Here is a 15928-nt window from a genome sequence, read left to right as displayed (position 1 = left end):
ACCCTCAGAGACCTGCAACTCCCCTTCCACACTCAGGCTGAGGCTCTCATCGGTCCCTCAACTGGACTTAAGCAGGGGGAGAATACACCTAGCAAGGTTCAGATCTGTCTCAAACCAGACCTGGGTTTGGAGGGTTCCAAGACCCAGACATGGGACAGATGGGTGCCCAAGAGACAAGGATGAGAGGCAGGGAATGGGCTGAGTGCTGGCTGAGGCAGGCATGGTTCACTGTGGTGTCTGAGGGCAGAGGGCTAAGGCATGGAAGGCTCTGACCCTGGGGACAGAGGTGAGAGAGCGCAAACTGGGAGGAGAATCATTTCTTGATGTCTAACTCACACTTAACCATCAGTGGCCTAGAAGTCATTGGTGGCCCAGGAGAGACTTTCACTAGCCTTATTCTGCCTGTGGGTCTCTGACATTGCTGGACACTTCGTGATTACTTATGGAATATGATTTACGTGCTGCACCCTGGGCTGTGTATCCTTGAGTGGAGGGACAAGTACCCTGTGCCAAGCCAGCACCAAGAACCGAGCTTCAGGAGAACATCTCTTATCCCCTCTGGCCCTCAACTGCTTTATCTACAAAATGTGGCTCACACTATCTTGCTTGTCTGAGGGCAAAGCCCACTAGATGATCTCTTGAGGTCTTTTTTAGCACCTCTTGAGATCTGTGATTTTATGGTGCTAATTTTGGTTCTGCCTCTAATCCACTGTGAGACTCTAGGTAAGTGGCTTGTCCTCTCTGAGGCCTCAGTTTCCTCCCCTGCAAAATGAGACGATTAGGTGAGATCTCTGAGGTCTGTTCAGTTCTAATAAAATGGAATAATAACAGACACTTACATATTGCTTACCACATGCCAGGTCCTGTTTATCCATGGGCTCATTTAATTCTCACAACAACTCTATGAGTAGGTACTATCATTATTCCCATACCGCAGATGAGGAAACCAAGGCACAGAGAAGCGAGGTAACTGGCTCAAGGTCACACAGCTAGTGAGTAATAGAGGGAAACTCAAACTGAGGCTCTTTATGACTGTACTGCCGCTTAGGTTGTAGTTCTACGAAAAAGAAAAAGGCTCTACTGGCAGCAGATTATCACCCTCCTGCTCAGTATTGATTGTCTTATATATCAATCAGGTCTCATATAGCAATCAGGTCTCAAGGGCTTTCCCAACTGATTCCTCTCCCAAGCCCTCAGATCTTTGAGTTTTAGGGAACGAGAGCCCAGAGATGAGGGGGGGAAATGGAAGTGGGTGGGTGAGAGCCATGGGGTGGGGTCAGTCTGGTAGAGAATGAGGCTGGGGAACTTGAAAGAAGGGATGGCATACTGAAGCAAGATGTAAGGATAATCATCCCAGAGCCATCTGGAATTTTTCTTTTGCTCACCTGGGGCAAGAGTTCCCAGACCTACACTTTAAGGTAAGGGAGAGCAGGACCAGGTTAGCAGGCCTGAGCATAGGGACTGTGTGGTGCTGGAACCTTCCTGCCAGCCTTGGAGGCACCCTCACCCATCTCTGTTAGGAGAGTATCTGGAGGCTGCTCCAGGACCTGTGGGGGGTTGGTGGTGGGGTGGGGGGTATCTTTAGCTTCTAAAAGGACAGAGTGGGCCCAGGGGGTGGGTAGTGTATTGAGGAAAGCTGTGGGCAGCGCTTGCATTCCTGCACACTCATTTGGGCATGGAAATAAGAGGTATGCAGATCATGCACAAGCATTTCCTGCCCCTGGGGTCCCCTATGCCCTGCCTCCCCCCCTCCCCCCCCAGTGCCAGGTCCAGCATACAGCCCCAGCACCAGGTCACAGTGCAATTTTATTCAGCCACAGAATCATTATGCTGGGGTTCACCCTCCCTAGCCTCCCGGCTGCCCACTGTCATTTGTCTTTGGTCTATGTCTCATGCTGGGCCTATGAGGAGCTCCAGACAGGCCAGGAGGGCTGGGGCCCATAGTCCAGCCAGCTGGGTTCAGCTGCAGCCCCCCACGCCCTTGATGAGGTTGGCGGCCTCAGGGATCTGGCGGAAGAGGTTGCGAAGGGTGTCCAGCTCCTGGGTGAGCTGCTCCACGCGGCTGCGGAGGCGCTCGTTCTCGGCCATATACTCCAGCACCTTCTGCTGCGTCTCCAGAATGCGCCGCTTGGCCTTGTCCCGGCTCTTGCGCACAGCGATGTTGTTGCGCTCCCGCCGCAGCCGGTACTCCAGGCTGTCTTTGTTCACTGCCTTCTTGCCCTTGTGAGAGGGGCCAGCTGGGGAGGGTGCCTTGAGGAGGGGGCTGCAGGGAGGTGCAGCAGTGGCCAGGGGGGCCTGGGTGGGGGACATAAGGAAACAGACAGGTAAGGGGTGGCCACGGAGGCAGAATGAAGGCAAGACATGAATCCCAGCCACCAGGGCGCCCCTGGGCATCAAAGGAATCTAGGATTCAGAGCCAGCTGCCCCCCCCCCCCCCCAGCTCACAGCCATTGTCTTGCTGGGTGCACAGGGTCCTCTGTTTTCCATGTTCCCACACTCTCTGAGGACACTTTCCCTCAATCTGTCTTGAGTGTCTTATTCTATGATCAGCAGACATTTCCTCTTCTAAAAGCAGGCGACAGAGAAACAAGAGCGGTGATGGGCCCTGATGGGCAGCAGGGAAGCTGGCTGGGGGGCCTGAGAGGAGGGCAGGTCGGCTTGCCACAGGGGCTGCAGGACACGTTGGGCTCCAGCACCACGGGGGAGGGAATTCACAGAGAAGCCACCGGGGGCTAGTCACCGTCGGGCAGTGAGTACAGAGGTGGGTGGGTCAATTTCACAAAGCGACACCAAATACCGATGCGGTTTGCATTAGTGGGGGTAAGTTCAAAGTTACCCAGCCACAGCGGCCTCTCTCCAGCCCCTTGGTGGTGGGGAGAGTCGGTCTGCTCTTACCTTGAGGACGCGCAGGGGCTGGCTGGGTGCAGCCAGGGCTGGGGGCAGGTGCATGGCCGTCTGTCCACAGTGTGCCACTTGGTACTGCAGGGGATTGTAGCTGCCGCGGCCGGCACCGCGGCTGCCTTCTGGGCCCCGAGGCTCCTCCTTCACGGCCACCGCCCTTGGATCGTAGCTCCCCGGACTGCTGTAGATGCCAGGCCCCAGTGCTTTCCTGTCCGGGCCGAAGGTGTGGGGGGGGTAGGCGAAGGGCCGGGGGTCAGGCGGCAGGTAGTGGGGGAAGGCCGGTGTGCCCGGGCCCTTGAGACCTCGTGCCTCAGGCGCTGGCTTCACAGCAAAGAGGTCAGAGAGTAGCTGTTCCTCCCCAGACTCGATGTAGGCAGAGAGGTCGATGGAGGCCTCATGCTCACACATGTCCCCCAGCTCCCCGGGCCCTGCTCGGCCCCCTGAGAACTCAAGTGGCTGCTGGCCGCCCCGGGGCTCACACTCGTAGTAGGTCCCGTGGGACATGGCCGGCCCGCCCCCTTGGCTCCCCGCCCCCGCCGCCTTGCGCTTGGGCACCCCAAGGATGCTTGGTCTGCCTTCTCACGATCTCCCCCTGCCCCAGATCTGCCCCAGATCTGCCCTCTCCGGTCTTCTCTGTCACCCACTCCTGTGTGGCCTCTCTCCTCCCTCCTCTTCTTTGCTTCCTTTTTCTTCCTCTGGGGTCAATGCCTCTTCCCTTTTTCCCCCCCTCTCTCCTTGGGGTGACTCAGGGAGGGGCAGGGCGCACCCCAGAGGGAGGAATGCAGGCCTTAGAGAAATGGGGCCCCTGGCCTATATTGGGGGGCACTCTTTGGTCAGAGTCCCGGTCAAGGTTCTGGAGATGCCTTCCTGTCTCCCCGCTGAGCCCAAGGGATTCCAGAGTTCTTCCTGAGGGCAACACCTCACTCTGAGTGTCCTCCCTCTGACTTCCAAAAAGTTCTGTGCAGAATGAGGTGCCAAGTTGGAGTGAGCAGAGAAACCCTCTTCCAGTGCCGACCCCCAGTCTGATCTGAGCTCCTCCCTTGACCCACCTCCCTCTCCACCACCCCCACCACTCCACTCCTGGGCTCCACCTACCCCCAGGGGCAGCCTGTTCCTTTTATAGCCCTACCTCTCAGGGCCATCCTTCTGGGTGCAGGGTGGAGGTGTTGTGTGAGGGGGTCAGAAAGTAGGAACAAGCAGGAAACCGTATGTGCGCTGTGGCCTAGAGCAGGCTCACCTGCTAGGTTTTTGCCCAAGGTCTGTGCAATAGCTCAAACAGGAATGCGTCTGCAGCCTGGCAAAGTGCCTGACTGCCTGGGCTTGGCTGAGGTGCCTGCTCAGGACTTGAGCCCTGTGCCCCAGGCCCAGGCTGCAGATGCCCAGGGAACGGGCAGCCACTTCCTCTGGTGACTCCAGGGCCTCTCTTCTAGCTCCCCTGTGCTGCCAGCAACTCAGGCCCATGCTTTGCCGCCAACTCTGGGCCTGAGGTTCTTCTGCCTCCCATTTCCTGTACCCGGGCTGCAGGGCTTAAGAGCTCACTGAAGTTCAGTTTGCTGTCTTTCCTTCTTCATGGCCATTCTCAGGCCTCCGCCTTGTCTCTCTTGGGCCCACTTCCTCTTGTGAGGCTTGAGAAGCCTTCTCTTTTGTCATCACCTCTTCCTGGGGCTCTGTTCCAGGCGCTCTGGAAGAAGCCCCTGGCTCTCTCTCTGCACTTCTTGGTCTCCTGCTGGGCCCCCCTTCTTCCCTTTTCTCTTTCCTCTGGAAACTTCCCCCTCCCTTCTGACAGAGGCACATACTGGAGTCTTGCTTTTACCCGTTGAATTTTACCTCCAAATGGGGCTGTAGATCCAGTAAAAAGGAAAGAATGCATAGAAATGTGTTGCTGGCTCTTTTATCATCAGCAAATGCTGTGGGTGCCCTGTGGGTGGGCCAGGAGTTTTTACAAGTTGGGCATGACAAGGGCTGGGCCACAGAGAGTGGGCCAAGGTGGGACAAATGTGGAAGGGAGATGTGGAGCGGCTTTGAATGCTAAAATAAAATGTCTGTGGAGATGTGGCTGCCTACAAACGAAGCAAGTTATTTCTTTAGTTGGCATCATCCTTTTCCCTTCCTCCCCAGCCCTCACATCTACCCCAGGAGCTTTATGTGCTTGGCTTGAGGGATGGCCAGATAGATATGCTTTCTCCCAAAGTCCCGGCATGGCTGGGGAGATTTGCATGCATCCTGGAGACAGATTCCAGGACCAGATGGAGAGACTTCCTGCCTTCTCATTTCAAAGGACCCTGTGCCGAATAGGAACCAAAGCGGAGTGACAGCTGTTTGGCAGCAGTGCCTCTATTGACCACCAGGTAGCAATATTGGTCCAAGGTTCTGGAACTGATGGGGCAGCTGTGCTCCCTGAACAGGTGGACAGCAGAGGGCAGCCTCTCACAGCCCTACCAGGGCCTGCTGAGCACTGGGAACTGGGAAGAGGCCACCTAGCAGGGATGGGGGCTTGCCATGCTGTTACAGGGAGACTGGGCCAGTGGCCTGGTCTCAATGAGGAGAAAGTCTATTAATCCCACCCCCGCCCCGAAATAGTGATAATAGTTAGGCCTTGTGTTTTCTGGTAAGTTGTGCTTTTTCAATCATGGAAAGATGAAACTTTTTCATGCTGACCATTTCCCTGCGAGTTAAGTAGGAAGGTAGGCAAGGAAGACAGTATTTCTACCTCTACCTTATAAGGAAAACAAGGCTGAGAGGTTGCGCATCATCAACAGGGATGCCTCCTCAATGTTGGGGGAAAGGGCTGTGGGCTTGAAATCAGCCAGGGTTGAAAAGATGGGGAAAAAGGGAGCTGTGTGACTCAAAGAGCCTTCTTTGCCCTCAGTTGACTGCTTACAGAAAGAGGGGCGAGGCTGTGTTAGTGGTGAATGAAATGGGCACTGGAGGAAGCAGGGGAGATGAGCAAATAGAGCCAGGCAGGAAATGAGAAAGTCAGCAGCTTTGGTCACTGGGAGATAAGCGATCCCAGCCTAGTGGTGACGTTGCCACGCTCTGACTTCAGTGTTTCCCAGTAACTGAGGGGTTTTGGGGGCAGGACAGTAGCATCTCAGGGCAGGAGAGGGCGTATGCTGGACAGGAAGGGGTGGTGGGGAGGGAAGTGCATGTCAAGGGCAGGGAATTCTTGGTTGTGGGGAGAATCTCAGAAAGAGAAAGAAGCCGGCCCTCTTTAGTAGGATTGTTTTCCTTTTGCCAGGGCAGTTGCTACCTGTTTGGACTAACTGAAATAAGGCATGTGTATTTTTCTAGTGACTTTGTAACAAGCCTTGCTCCAACACCACCTCCTTCACCAAGCATTTCTTAACAGGGAGGTGGCAGAGCATGGCCGTGAAGTGTCAGAGAGGACTGGGCTCAAATTCGACCTCTGTCACTTAGCAGCTGGGTGACCTTGGGAAAGTTCCTTAATCTTACTTGTAAAGTGGCAGTAGTAATGCCTACTTCATAGGGTTGTTTAATTACACTTTAAATAAGATAATGTGGGTAAAGCAGCTGGTCTCAGTAGGTGTTAAGTCTCCTCCCTCCCTTCCTCTTAATCTTCCAGCTTAATCTGCCAGCCCCCGAGCAAACACACTACCTGCTGCCTTGTGTGATGCCTCTATTCCATAAGCACTTTTTAAAAAAGATGTATTTATTTATTTCTATCCCCCCCCCAATTGTCTGTTCTCTGTGTCTATTTGCTGCATGTTCTTCTTTGTCCGCTTCTGTTGTTGTCAGCGGCATGGGAATCTGTGTTTCTTTTGGTTGTGTCATTTTGTTGTGTCAGCTCTCCGTGTGTGTGGCGCCATTCCTGGGCAGGCTGCACTTTCTTTCGCGCTGGGCGGCTCTCCTTATGGGGCGCACTCCTTGTACTCCTTGCACTCCTTGCGCATGGGGCTCCCCTATGTGGGTGACACCTGTGTGGCAGGGCACTCCCTGCGAGCATCAGCACTGTGCATGGGCCAGCTCCACAAGGGTCAAGGAGGCCTGGGGTTTGAACCTTGGACCTCCCATGTGGTAGGCAGATGCCCTAACCACTAGGCCAAGTCTGCTTCCCACAGCACTTTTGAGTATGTAGGAATCAGGCACAGTGTGGGCTGTGGGCATACCGTAGGTTCAGTCCCTGACTGCAGGAGGCTCATAGCCCTTCTGGGGAAGTCCCCAGGCAGGCAGCTCCTGCTCAGAGTGGGCGGTCAGTGGTGCCAGAGAGTACACAGCGTGTGCATATGTGCCTTATCTTCTTTCTCCTGGTAGACTATTTGTTCCTTGAGGAGAGGGAGGGATGTATCTTTTGGACCCCTTCATCTGTGGTGACTGTATTTCCTGAATTAAAATTAAGGGCAGGTGATTTGACAAATAAGAATATATTTGTGAGGACAATGGAAAAAATTATTTGAAGTCTGTGCTGACCTAGAAAATTCAGGAATGCTTGCTCTTCCCACAGAATATAGCAGATTCCTTGTCACAAAAGGATTTGATGTATGACTATATTAATAAATAACTGCATAAACAGCTCTGATTTCAGTGGCCTTCAAAGACTTCCAACTCTCCTAAAGTCAGGACATCTGACATTCCTAGTATTAAAGAGAGGGAGAAGGCCCAGTTTTCAAAAAATAGTGCTGCCCAGGAGTTGCCTATTTAACCAGGTTGAAAAGATTGGCAGGTGTCACTTTAAGGAGAGAGGAGCCCTCCCAAGGGACAAGTGTCTCCATGGAGTGAGAGGGGATCTAGGAGGCTGTACTTGCTGGAATGGGACAACACGGAGGAGATGTCAGGTAGCCCAGGGCAATGAAAATAGAGGGTGGGGAGAGGAGAGGTGTCCAAAAGAGTGGACATGAGGCTTGGAGGAAAGACTCTTGCACCAGACTGGTATCTGCCCAGTTTTAACCCTTGCTCTTTTGGGAGGGTCTGACAATCCGAAGTTGGGAGATTGAGGAACACTTTGATATTTGGTTCAGCCTTTTCATTTTTTTCTCTAAAAATTCTTAATAGGCAGAGCAACTTGCTCAAGGACACACAGCTGTTTGGTGGCTGAGCTGGGACTAGGTGCCAAGTGTCTGGCCTCCCAGCTCAGTGCCCTTGTGCTGCAGTCTGGAAGGATGGCAGCCACATAGCAGGAATGTCAGGGGGCAGGCCAAAACTGGGAGAGGAGGTGTCTTGCCGGCCTGTGTCTGCGTAGTGTCCCAGATGGTGAAGGGTAATGTCTTAACACCCCTTTCTGCCACTACCCCCCTTCCTCCCCCCATCTTACATCTGACAGCAATGCTGGTTCTGGAACAATGCCACCAGGAAAGGCAGCTAAGAGGGCTGCCCAGGAAGGGAGGAACACAGAAGCAAGGGCTGGGTCTCATTCCATCAACTTCCTCTAGCAATGAACCCAAAACACCAGGAGGTACTTCCTTGTCCTCACCCAACAGTCCTTTTACTCTTCCACCTAGAAATCTTCCCCTCAGATGGCTCTGTACAGTGGAATGAACAAAGCCTCACAATCCTGATGCTTTTAACACCTGCCCACTCTGTGCTCTCCAGCTTCACCACCCAGACCCTCTCATCAAGCCCCTTGGGCCCAGCTGGGTGCTCTCCTAATGCTCCAAGTCTCTCTGTAGTCCCAGCCTGTTACTTCCTTTCCCCTTTAGCCCATACTGTCCTGGCCTGAGAAGCCTTTGCTGACCAGACCTCCAGGTGACTGTTCTTGCTTGCCTTTGCCTCCCTTAGCTCAGTGTGGGGGTCTCTACTTCACCCATGTTTCCAGCTCTGGTACTGATGAGTTTCTTCCAGCTAGTTTGCAGGCTCTCAGTACAATACCCAGGGAAGGAACTTAACACTTCATGACTCGACAGAAGAAATGAGAGTATTTTGATTCCAAAAGAGAGGGGCTGTTTGAAAGTCCTGGCACCGAGTCCTTGGGGCAGCTCAATGTTATGGAGTGTGAAGGCCTTTGGGAATGCCATCCTGGAAGAAACCTGGCAACCAAAGATCTCCTAAGACAGGAAATGCTTGGTGACTGTCTCAGAAGGCCATTTAGTTATCAACATCACCAAATACTTTATTTCCACTTTACATTTTATTACACCAAAAGAAATAAATCTGCCACAAAACTCTAAAACCCAAACCAACTCAAAGACAGATCATTACCCAAGTTCTAACTAATCCCACCTCTCCAAAATGACCTTTCATAAAATTAAAAAAAAAAAACCCCAAAGAAATAGAAATACCAGCTTCAAAAAATATTTATGCAAAAAGTAAGGCATCCACTTTACAAAAACAGTAACTGAAGGAGGGGAGGAAGTTGGAGGAATGAGAAGAGAGGGAACAAGAGGATGGTCCCCTGACCCTCCAGGGGCCAACCCCAGCCTGCCTGGTGTCCACTATGAAGGGAGCCATGACTCAGACCAAACCCAGCGCTGCCCCAAAGATGGGTCAGGGAAGCTGGGAGATCCAGCCTGGACCAGGAGGGGTTCCCTGGTATTCCAGTTAAGCTGAGGGAATGAGTTGGGGGCGGAGGTCCTGCTTTGGAATAAAAGGATCCTACGTCCTTAGCACAACAGGTAAGGCAGGGGAGTTACCAGGCCCAAGGCCTTCCATTGGAGCACAGGAAAGGGCAGTCTCTGCCTGCAGGATAGCCCGAAGCTGGCATATCACAGGTGCCTCAGGGTGCACGAGAGGGCACCTGAGAACGGCACTGTTCTGGGGGCTTCCAGAGTGGGTGCTGTTCTGCCCCTGCCCTCTCATCCTGCCTTGGAGGTTGTCCAAAGTCAGGAAGGATGGTGAGACTGGAAATGAGGGAAAGGGTATAGAACTGGGGGAGAGGCCTTCAGAAAACACTCTCCACACAGTCTCTGGGCTCTCTAGGGGCACCTTTGGGGAGAATGGGAACGTGCCCTCCCTCCTAGGGGAGGCATTTAATACATCTGCCCTGAGGGTTAGAAATAAGGAAGTATTTTTAGGTCCAGTTCTTGGATGGGAGGTGAGTTAAGGCTGATTTAGCTCCAATTTCAGGTCTAAAGGGCTTGGGAATTCTTCACACCAGTCTGGGGCCAAGGTCCAGAGAGCAGGGGAAGGGAATGACCAGTGGTGACCGGCAGCGCTGGGTGGGTGTGTGGGGGGTGCAGGTGCAGAGGGAACCGGGAAACTATTCCTTCCCATGGGGGGGTGTGTGTGTGTGGGCATGGGGATGGAGGAGCTGAGTGCTTTGTCATTAGGAGACAAATGTCTACTACATTGAAAAAGAAGTCTTTCTGGCTTCAGGAAGCTTTGGCACCAAGTTGGGGGCAGGATGCAGCAGGCAGGGCTGGGTTTCTGCAATCTGAGCCTTTCCCAATATGTTCCACAGGCCTGGATTGGAGTTAGGGGGTGGGCAATTCTCCTTCTCCTTGGTCCTTAGCTCAGGGGGGAGTGGTGTCCTGAAAGGAACCTCACTCTGGATGGGAAGCCCAGGTGGGGGTGGATGCAGGGACAAACGGTGGGGGTGGGTGGGGAAGAGGACAGAAGGAAGCATCCTCTCTGATTTCTTGCATCCCTGGTGAAGGGAGAAAGGTGCTGGTCTCTCTAGCTGACCTTTAATGGTGACAGATTTGCTTGAGTCTGCCCTTCCCCAAGCAGCTCACTGTTGCTGCCGCATCTCTCTGAGCTGAGACCTGCCCTTGGGCTCAGGAAAAGGAGGGTAAGGCAGGGAGGGCAGTACTGAACTCTAGTTCCTGAGGACGCAACTGGGTCCACGACGGAGGGCTCTGTGGGGCACTCTTGGCATCTCCTCTCTCCTCTAATGGCTCAGAGCATGGACAGCACTTGGACATGGGCCCTGGGAATGAGAGGGCTGTTCTTTGGGTACACATGTCAGTGTCTTTGTTTATAGTTTCTCACCACCTACACCCAGGTCTTACCTTGCCTGACAGGAGCAGAGGTGTGTGTGTGTGTGTGTGTGTGTGTGTGTGTGTGTGTGTGTGTGTGTGTGTTTTGGGGGGACCAGAGGTGTGTGTGTGTGTGTGTTTTGGGGGGACCAGAGGGGTGTGTGTGTGTGTGTTTTGGGGGGACCAGAGGGGTGTGTGTGTGTGTGTTTTGGGGGGACCAGAGGGGTGTGTGTGTGTGTGTTTTGGGGGGACCCAGGCAGGAACTTAGGGCAGAAAGGGGAGATGAAGGCGGGAAGAGTCAGCTGGGAGGCACAGCAGTCCTCAGGGTTTGGGCTGCTCCACTGCATCCTTCTCCTTGATGGGAGTGGGCTGGTTGATGGGCTGCTCCACCTCCTCACTCATCTCCTCTGTCTCTGAGCTCCCCTTCCCCTCAGGGTACACTACCACACACAACTTCTGGCTCACCAAGGTTAGCAACTCTGTAGGAGGAGAACACAAAGAAACTAGGTCAGTGCCAGAATGTCTCTCCAAACCCTGTAGCTGGCCTTGGCCTTGGCCTTTCCCTTTTCCATCTCTCCTGTCTCAGGTTTTGCCTTAGCACCATAGCCAGTGTCTTTAGGAGAATTACTCTCCAGCAGATAGTGGTCTCCCCTGCCTCCTGTGAGGGCACAGCCTGTTTCTGCTGGCTGCCCCTTGCTCATTAAGGCCCAGCCTTCCACTTTCCTATGCCCTTTGATGACTCATTCCAGCATCTACACGGTCTCTGCCTAGCCCAGGGAAGCTCCTGCAGGATGGCTAACTGGTTGCCTATTCTTGCAGGTCTAAGGTCCATGTGGAAATGCCACTCTTCTATCCTCAGAGCTCTCTGGGTAGGTACTTGCTCTTTCCTGCCCCTGGCTCCTACTCCAGAGCTCTGTGGACCCAGGTTAAGGTGAACCTAGACCTCCTGACCTTGATGGGGCACCTCACTAGACTGCTGACCATTTTATCCCAGACCGGTAATCCCTCTAGCCACCCAATGCCTTCGACAACTTACCAATGAAATCATTGAAACACTTGGGTTTGTGTTGCCAGTAAACACCCAGGAAATAAACGGGCACCCCTGTCAGCATGATGGCCAAGCCAATGCCACAGACCACCGGCTCCGACCACAGGCTGAAGACCAGCAGGAAGGCCCAAAACAGCAAGTAGATGATGGGGAACAGCAGGTTGATCTGTGGTTGGAGCAGAGGTTCCATTAGCTGTGTGGTCACCACGCACCCCAGGGGCAGCACATCCCTAGCTGCAAGCTTCTCAGCTCTTATCCCCAGGGGAGAACGGAAAGGGCTTCCCATTCACACATGGTCCTTGCCTCCCAAGGGGTCTGCTGCCATCATACAGAGGTGGTGAGCTGAGGACAGCAGCCGGGAAGAGAGGTACTTTTTAAACCTGAACTGCAACCGGAACCAGTATAGGAGGGGAAGGGAACCCCAAAGGGAGGTTCTCTCACCTTGATGGGGCGGGGGATATCAGGCTTCTTCCAGCGAAGGACGATCTGTCCAGCAATTGTGACCCCATAGAAGAGGTAGTTGATGAAGCCCACATAGTTGATGAGTGTGTACATGTCACTAGTGACTAGCATCAGCAGGGTAGAGATGCACTGGGGAAGCAAGAGAGCTCATTAGTGGTGGGAAATGTGTTCAGAGACAGGAAGAAGTGTCTACAGGCTACCTGTGGCCCTTCCCTTGCCTTCAGACAGAAAATTCCATCTTAGAGTGGATTATCTCCTGGAGACTTTCCAACCTCCCCCAGTAATTTTCATTACCAGGAAGTTCTATCGTATTGTAGGAGTGATAATAAAAATATTTAACCACTGACAGGGGTGGGCCCAAATTAATCAGAACTGACATTGGCCCTAAACAACTGGGTTGACCATCCGGGTGTCACCTGATCTCATTTACATTTCTCCCTTGGTTGTAGCTCAAGCTAATTGCTTTTTTATCCCTTAGGGAAGATTGTTAACTGCAGATTAAGGTGTTCTTTTGCCCAATCCTTTTTCCTGGCTGACTCATCTGATTTAATTTTCTTATCTTTTTAAAATTTAACAGTTATATAGCACTTACTATATACTGGGTCCTAGTCTTAGCATTCTTCAAACATTAATTCCTTTAACCTTCATAGCATCTCTATAAGATTTTCTTAGTAAGGTGCACTTTCAATTTTAAAATCATTTCAGAGACTCTCTGGGTACCACGGTCTTTCCCTCTGCTAATTTGTAAAAGCCCATATAAGGCTCAGTTCTCCTTGTGAGATCTGATGGTGAGAATAATCGATGGGTGATTAGGCCAGCCTCTTGTACTTGCCTAATGGTTACAGAACTGCACCAATAGCTCAGATAGTTTGTGGTCCACTGAGAGTATTGAGTCTTTTCCAGCCACCTTTAATCAATTCAGATGACCTTCATTCCTTATTTGAACATTCTGAAATTCCTCCTAATGCACAATCCCTTGACTCCAGAGAACTCTGTTATCCAAATTTCTAACTGCTTTGCTAGTAGACCAAAGTCATTTTCAAAGTTTTATTCCGGATCCAGAAAACAAAACAAAATAAAACTCAAAAGACTCAGTGGGGACACATCTTCGATCCTTCCTTTAGCTCTCCCTAAATGTTTTTTTTTTTTTTTTTTTTAATTTATTCCCCTCACCCCTAGTTGTCTGCTCTCTGTGTCTTTTCGCTGTGTGTTCTTCTGTGACCACTTCTATCTTTATCAGCGGCACTGGGAATCTGTGTTTCTTTTTGTTGCATCATCTTGTTGTGTCAGCTCTCCGTGTGGGCAGCACCATTCCTGGGCAGGCTGCACTTTCTTTCACGTGGGGCAGCTCTCCTTACGGGGTGCACTCCTTGTGCATGGGGCTCCCCTACACGGGGGACACCCCTTCGTGGCACGGCACTCCATGTGCGCATCAGCACTGCGCATGGGCCAGCTCCACATAGGTTAAGGAGGCCCGGGGTTTGAACCACGGACCTCCCATGTAGTAGGCAGACGCCCTATCCATTGGACCAGGTCCGCTTCCCTCTAAATGGTTCTCCTCCGGGGTAATTTTACTCCTATTTTTCTTCCCCATCCCAAGTTTCCTTTTCTCCATTTTCAGTTTACCAGTCTTCCTTTCTTTAGGAACTTTCCCATTTGGTGAACGCTTATCACTCTGAATTTGTTTCAGTGATATTGTCCAAGAGGCTGACAGAGCCTCCCAGAGCATGAAGATTGATTGGGAGGTGCTCAGTGATCAGTCACGGGTGGAGCCCGAGCTGCGCCCCTGTGGGTCACAGGTGCAGAGGAGACTTGGGGGAAGAAAAGCTTCTTTATGAAGCTGTGGAATCTGGAAGCTGTCACTGACCTGACAAGATGGGAGGCATGGATATGAACCGGCATCAGATCTTGGGGTATTTTACAATTCAGGGTCTCTTGATATTTATTTATTTATTTATTTTCAAGATTTATTTTTTATTTATTTCTCTCCCCTCCGCCCCCCCCCCCCCTCCCAGTTGCCTGCTCTCTGTGTCCATTCACTGTGTGTTCTTCTGTGGGAATCTGTGTCTCGTTTTGTTGTGTCATCTTGCTGTGTCAGCTCTCTGTGCGTGCACGGTGCCATTCCTGGGCAGGCTGCACTTTTTTTGCGCTGGGCGGCTCTCCTTATGGGGCGCACTCCTTGCACATGGGGCTCCTCTATGCGGGAGACACCCCTGCGTGGCACAGCACTCCTTGCGTGCATTAGCTCTGCGCATGGGCCAGCTCCACACGGGTCAAGGAGGCCCGGGGTTTGAACTGTGGACCTCCCATGTGGTAGATGGACGCCCTATCCATTGGGCCAAATCTGCTTCCCTGGGTCTCTTGATATTAATCCAGCCCATGCATATCATTTGCTAGCTTACTAAGACCCAGTGAAACTCAGGAACAACAGGCCAGGAGGGTGAGAGGGCATTTGTGGGGAGTGTGAGCAACCAGATCAGAGCAGGCACAAAGAGGAGGCAGCAGGAGAGGCCTTACTGTGAAGAGCAGGGCTGGGATTGGGGTGCAGCGCTTCACGTGGATCATGGCCAACACGCTGGGAAGGTGGCCCTCCCTGGCTCCAGCAAAGAACAGCCTGGCAGAGAGAAAGGCAGGTCAGCCTGGGATAGCCCATGGATCTGCCCCCCAAAGGTATTCCCTCCCCAGCCCAGGCTCCCTTGCCCGTGCCCACCTTCTGCCTCACACAGGAGTACCCTTCCCATGACCAGGTACCCACCTGCAAGTGCACACCTCCCAGCCCGCTAGTTACAGGACCCATGTTCACAAATGCAGGTTTGGGCAAACCAGAAGCAGCCCTTGGAGTGGTGGATAGACCCTAAGGGTGGTCGAGTGGCTCTAGGTTACTGATGAGTCTACTGTCACTCTGTCTGCAGCTCGCAATGGAAGGCGCCTGGGGCAGCTTCTCTCTTTGGCCTTACTTTTTCTTTTTAGAAGGTACCGAGGATTGAACCCCCGGGCACTCAGCCACTGAGCTACAACTGCTCCCCCTTAATCTTTTTAAAATATGCCTCCCCTGTCCTCAAGGGAGACAGGTTCTCTGATATATTGGGACTGTGCTATGTATTGAAAGCCTTAAAAACATTCGGTTCCTAGTAGTTGCCACTGTGTGGGGGTGGGAGGGGCGTTGAGTGGAAAGGGGCACAAGGAAACTTGGGATCTGTGAAGATGTTCTATATTTTATTTTGGGTGATGGTTACATTCTCTCTACACCCGTCAAAGCTCATTGCATTGAATACTTAGGATCTGTATATTTTATAGGATATAAATTATACCTAAATATTTATATCCTTTTAGCTACTTATTCTTCTCCCAAGAAGCCATCCTAAAGAAATGGACAGTTGATCAAAGATGTACATACAAAGATTCTGATAAGAAAAAATTGGAATAACCTACATGCCTAAAAGTAGGTATTACTGATTAAATAAATTATGGTATATTCAGAAGATGGGATATTTTGTAGTTATAAAAATGATTTGAAAATTTTTTTTGATTACCTGAGAACATGCTCATGATATAATGTTAAATTTTTTAAAAAGAGAGAAAACTGTATGATTGCATACAGTATGAGTCCGATTCTAAAATTGTTTATGGGCATGTGGAAAAATACATT

General features: G+C 51.9%; 2 protein-coding genes across 2 annotated transcripts in view; both read right to left on the bottom strand.

The window, feature by feature from the left end:
- Positions 1-1873: 1873 nt before the first annotated feature.
- On the bottom strand, positions 1874-3471 carry CEBPE (CCAAT enhancer binding protein epsilon). Its single transcript, XM_023583506.3, has 2 exons — positions 2896-3471; positions 1874-2295 (listed from the first exon to the last, which is right to left on the bottom strand). Exons 1-2 carry the CDS (start codon positions 3403-3405, stop codon positions 1960-1962), a joined length of 846 nt encoding a protein of 281 aa, XP_023439274.2. The 5' UTR covers positions 3406-3471; the 3' UTR covers positions 1874-1959.
- Positions 3472-8939: 5468 nt separating this feature from the next.
- SLC7A8 (solute carrier family 7 member 8) overlaps positions 8940-15928 on the bottom strand; it is a 51102-nt gene continuing 44113 nt past the window's right edge. Inside the window, exons 8-11 of the mRNA XM_004474547.4 lie at positions 14797-14893; positions 12259-12408; positions 11806-11983; positions 8940-11248 (exon numbers count right to left, since the gene is read on the bottom strand). Coding sequence (XP_004474604.1) covers positions 11091-11248; positions 11806-11983; positions 12259-12408; positions 14797-14893 — 583 coding nt within the window. The 3' untranslated portion in view covers positions 8940-11090. The remainder of the gene's footprint in view (positions 11249-11805; positions 11984-12258; positions 12409-14796; positions 14894-15928) is intronic.

This window comes from Dasypus novemcinctus, chromosome 3 (genome assembly GCF_030445035.2).
Source record: "Dasypus novemcinctus isolate mDasNov1 chromosome 3, mDasNov1.1.hap2, whole genome shotgun sequence".
Lineage (NCBI taxonomy): Eukaryota > Metazoa > Chordata > Mammalia > Cingulata > Dasypodidae > Dasypus > Dasypus novemcinctus.
Note: the sequence above shows the minus strand (reverse complement) of the source record. Positions and strands in the feature narration are given on the sequence as shown.